The sequence below is a fragment of the Rhinopithecus bieti genome, unplaced genomic scaffold, assembly GCF_001698545.2.
Source record: "Rhinopithecus bieti isolate Rb0 unplaced genomic scaffold, ASM169854v2 scaffold_63021, whole genome shotgun sequence".
Lineage (NCBI taxonomy): Eukaryota > Metazoa > Chordata > Mammalia > Primates > Cercopithecidae > Rhinopithecus > Rhinopithecus bieti.
The window spans coordinates 166,275-171,459 of NW_016823848.1; the positions used below are offsets into that span (position 1 = coordinate 166,275).

A 5,185-nucleotide genomic window follows, 5' to 3' on the forward strand; every position below is an offset into this window, starting at 1 on the left:
AATGTAGTATACAATAATCCCAAAGACTTGGGAGTCTTTGCTGTTTCTCTCTTACCTTTTCTCTAAGGAAACAAAATTATAGAAACAAATTTCATTAATGATCAAAAGGTATATGCATTTGCAATTATATACTGCCAGACTGCCTCCTTAGAGGTTAACCAATTAATATTCCCACCGGAAAGGTAGCTTTAGGATTTCTAAGCATAGCAAAGCTATCTAATTTTCCTTTCTGAGAAAAAAAATTTCTGATTCATGAAAACAATTTTATTTTTAAATGTGGCTTTATGCTTCCAAGTACACACAGAAAGGCAGAACAATTCTTTTTAGGAAAGCTAATTATTCATTCACTGCTTGCAGACAAACACTGACACTAACATTGATCTATTAAAATAGGCTAACATATCTCTATTTACTATTAATTTCCTTAACAGAGCAAATGGATTTCCCTTAGTGGTCTAAGTCTTAACTGGTGGCAGTATTGAGGGGGAAAAAAAAAAGAAGTCGAAGCAAACTCCTACTATGAGCATTTAGCATAACTCTTGCTTTACTGATACGGTTAGAACAAATTATATTTTTAAAAATCCCATGCAAACAGTGCTTTAATCTGGCCCCTCTTCATCTCAGTCCTCATGAGGAAGACACACCTGCATGTGCACAGGAAAGATAGTGTAGCTACAAGTGGCAGAGGAGAGACCCTGTACTGGTCTTCTTAACCTGCCCCACCCAGGAAGAAGAACTGCTGTTCTGATTGCTTGGAGTCAGAGACAGGAAATGGAAAGTGACTGCTAGTGGGTCTTTTCACTATGCCTCTCAAGCCCAAACCCAGGTGCCACTTGTCCCCATGCACCTCCGCATGCTATCCCCATGCTGTGCCGGTCCCAGGCAGGGCCTGGCTTTTTGATATACACTGATCAGCTGCACTCTCTTCTTGATTCCATGGGGCTGGGTAGGAACACTGAGGCCTAGCCATTTCTCTTCTGAGTTTTAAAATTGTTAGCTTGCTTTTTTTTTTTTTTTTTTTAATTTTAGAGATGGGGTCTCCCTATGTTGACCATGCTGGTCTTGAGCTCCTGACCTCAAGCAATCCTCCCATCTCGGCCTCCCAAAAATGCTGGGATTACAGGCATGAGTGAGTCACCGTGCCCAGCCTGACTTGCTTGATTTTTTTTTTTTCTAAGTTTTATTTATTTATTTGAGACAAGGTCTTGCTTTGTGGCCTAGGCTGAAATGCAGTGGTGCAATCATGACTCACTGCAGCCTCAATCTCCCAGGCTCAAGTAATATCCCACCTCAGCCTGCTGAGTAGCTGGGAATAGAGACACACCACCACGCTTGGCTAATTTTTAAATTTTTCGTAGAGGGCAGGGGGCTCTCACTATGTTGCCCAGGTGGGTCTTAAACTCCTGGGCTCAAGCAGTCCTCACACCTTGGTCTCCCAAAGTGCTGGCATTGCAGGCATGAACCACTGCACCTGCCTGGTCCAGTCTGGCCTAGCTTGCTTGCTTTTAAGAAGTTAGGGGGCCGGGCGCGGTGGCTCACGCCTGTAATCCCAGCACTTTGGGAGGCTGAGGCGGATGGATTACGAGGTCAGGAGATCGTAGACCATCCTGGCTAACACGGTGAAACCCCGTCTCTACTAAAAATACACAAAATTAGCCGGGCGTGATGGTGGGCGCCTGTAGTCCCAGCTACTTGGGAGGCTGAGGCAGGAGAATGGCGTGATCCCAGGAGGAGGAGCTTGCAGTGAGCCGAGATCGTGCCACTGCACTCCAGCCTGGGCGACAGAGCAAGACTCCATCTCAGAAAAAAAGAAGATAGGGAAGAATAGGTAGAAAGGAGCAGAAGGACCTACGAAGTCCATTTGACATGCTCGAAACTCAGTATTTACTAGGGCTCTGAACTGGAAGATTGGGCACCTGCACAGTTTTTTTTACATAGTGACATGTCAACTTCTATTCTGTTCTTCCCTTGGGCACAGTTACCTCTGAACTTCACAGAAGAGGTCAAGTGTGACTTCAGGGAAGAAATATAGGCATTCCTGCATCTCTGGAACTAATGCCATCAAAACAGCATTAAAATCCTCATCTAATCTCAAAATGAGTAAGTTATTTTTCTTTTCTGCCATGAAGTTGCAATAATTCTTCAACTCTTCTCATTCTACTCCAGCTTAAATATTTCAATTAGCCTCTCCAAAAAGGCAGATCTGCCCCAAGTGACGACGACGACGATGATGATGATGATGAGCATCATCATCATCATTACAAAGTGCTGGGATTACAGTCGCGATCATCATCATCATCATCATCATCATCACCATTTGCTATGGTTTGAGTGTATCCCCCAGAATTCATGTGTTGGAAATTTGGTCCTTAGTGTGGTAGTGTTGAGAGGTGGGGCCTTTAAGAGGTGATTAGGTTGTTAAGACAGATTAATGCCACTCTCTTGGGACTGGGTTATTTCTCGCCAGAGTGAGTTCTCATTCTCGTGGGACTGGACCAGCTGCCATGAGAGCAGGATGTTATAAAGCAAGGCTGCTCCTCCCGTCTTGCCCCTTTTGCACATGCCTGTTCCCTTCCACCTCATTACGTGATGAGGTAGCAGGACGTCCTCACTGGAAGTTAAGGCTGCCCAATTTAGACTTCCCAGTCTCCATAACTGTGAGCCAAAATAAGCCTCTTTATAAATTAACCAGTTTCAGGCATTCTGTTACAAGGTCATTCAGAGTGCACAAAGAAGAAAAGCAATTAAGACTTTCTTGTTCTCCCTGCTGGGTCCAACTTCCACTCCCCAGAAACAAGAGCCTCTTCAGCTGGCCCAAGTAGCCCCATTTTACTCCCAGGAATGAGTCACTCCACTTCCTCTCTCACTCCTCCCCAGTGCTGGCTTCAAGGCACTGAGCTGATTGTGCTGAAGTTCTGTTCTCTTGGAAAAGGTTAAGTCAGCATTCTCACTTCTCCTAATGCTCAGCTCCTCAACCTCCTGCTTCTTTCAGTCCAGCCATCCCAAGACTCCTATAGGAAACCTGTCACCTCTTCAAATTCCAACCAGGATCTTTACTCGGTCCAACCTCACAGCACTCTCACTCCTCTTTGGTCCAGGCCACAAACCTTCCTGGGGCTCAGGACTTCTCTCTCAACGTGAACCCTACACTTTGACACTTCAAACTGCCCTCTCTGAGAGGGGATTCGTTTCCCCATAATCGCTGACACTAATCTCTACCCCTAAAGTATAATCCCCTTCTTCTATTCCGGTTCTCAGGCAATGAAGACTATTGAAAGAAGTCACAAAAACATGACCCACCTGGTCAACTTGCAATCAATGCATCTAACTTTAGTGTGGTTCTTTTCATGGAAGGTTATTAGCCCTCTGGCCTCACTGAATCTTTAGTTCAGTTTTATTTTATTTTAGAAACAAGTTCTCACTCTGCCACCTGGACTGAAGTATAGTGGCATGATCACAGCTCACTGTAGCCTCAAGCTCCTGGACTTAGGTGACCCTCCTGTCTCACCTCCCCAATAGCTAAAACCACAGGCACACATAACCACACTCGGCTAATTTTTAAACTTTTTTGTAGAGATGGACTCACACTATATTGCCTAGGCTGGTCTTGAACTCCTGGTCTTAAGTGATCCTCCCATGCCAGCCTCCCAAAATACTGGGATTGTAAGTGTGAGCCACTGCACCCAGACCAGTTTCATTTTAAACTTTAACTCTTCTTTCTGTAGAATCTCTTATTCCTTCCTATGATCTAGCTTTTGCCTCAAAATGTCCAAAAACTCTCAACACAAAGATCCCCAATATCTGGTCCCAGTCACATTCAAGGGCCTCTTTTTTCCTGGCTGCCACCTTCTTAAGGCAAGACCCTTCTTTCCAGTCCTCTCCCCGTTGGCTGGTGTGAGGCTCTGTGATGGGAGCTCTCCCACTCATCCTCTGGTTCTGCTCAGTCTGTTCTCAGGCTCCTTTCTGCCCACAAGTCTCAGTTCCATCTCTAAAAAGCACAGCCTCTAGCTTGGAGACAGCTTTCCTTCCTTCTAACAGTATGTGGTCTATCTGGCATTTGACTATATATTGGATGTATGTCTCAAAAGCTGAGAGCGGTATATCTCTAAAAAAAAAAAACCTCTCACCTTGACTCAGAATCCCACTCCAGAAGAGCCCTTAGAGATCATCTAGATTGAGCCAGTGGATTTTACAGGCAAGGATCTCTCCAGTGGAATGGTCTCCAGGGGCTGCCCAAGGTCACTACCAGTCACCAGAAGCCACAGCTCACTTCAGCCTCCAGAGACTCTGGTGCTCCTGCCATGACATCATCATCCTACTGCATGCAGGATGGCACCAGCCAGCCAGTCACAGAATGGAACTACTATAGTCCATCTTGCCTTCCCAGTGGCATCAGGGTTCAAAAAAGGGCCATAAATTAGGGCAGTATCATGATGAGGTGAGAAAATTCTCCTTCTCTTCCTCCTCACATCTTACTCAGGAAACTATCAAGACTCCACACTCTGATGACCCAGTCAGACTGAAGGAGGAGCTGATGCAAGTGGCTACAGGTCAGAGCGTCCCACCTGCAAACCCTAAGTGATAAAGATGATGCTCGATTTGCTCTGTTGTTGCTACATCAACAGCGATCCTTTTATGCATAGTCAATGGCTTTAGCACTCTGCTACACGAAGCCAGTGGGGAACAGGGTGCTCAACACTGGGACAGGAGGGTGTCCCCCACTGCTCTCCATGCTGCAGGTAATGTCTACGCTCTAATTTCTCCAACCAGAAAATCAGGGGTTTGGAGAATGTCACTTCTTAGGTTTCACATGGCCCTAAAGTCTACGGTTTTAGGTTCGGTGTTACCTGGGGAGAAGCCTGGAGGTAGATGAAGCCATGTAATGTGAGCCGGCTGGCAAACTCCCACAGGAGAAAAGAATGCCAGTCCTGATAGATATGCCACTCGATGTCACTGAGGGAACCATTTTCAAAAAGATTCTTTGCAAAGATATACCTGGTTGGAAGTGGGATGGGAATGGGGAGGGGAGGAGAATGGGAAATGGAATGAAAGGCACCAGAGAGAGAGAGAAGCAGAAAAATCAATAACCAACTTGTTCCATGTCTGTTCAAACCACTTAACCTTTCGAGCTCCTCATCAATCCTTAAGAAACCTGAATTCTTTTTTTTTTTTTTTTTTTTTTTTT

The 5,185-nt window shown here is 45.4% G+C and overlaps 1 protein-coding gene across 7 annotated transcripts in view; it reads right to left on the reverse strand.

Moving 5' to 3' along the window:
* Positions 1–5,185, reverse strand: part of DGUOK (deoxyguanosine kinase) — a 39,090-nt gene that overhangs the window by 6,241 nt on the left and 27,664 nt on the right. For 5 of the 7 annotated variants that reach the window (XM_017861852.1, XM_017861851.1, XM_017861847.1 and 2 more), the window contains one exon: positions 4,848–4,995. The exons of the other annotated variants lie outside the window; for them this stretch is intronic. In XM_017861852.1, coding sequence (XP_017717341.1) covers positions 4,848–4,995 — 148 coding nt within the window. The remainder of the gene's footprint in view (positions 1–4,847; positions 4,996–5,185) is intronic. 7 annotated transcript variants of the gene reach the window in all.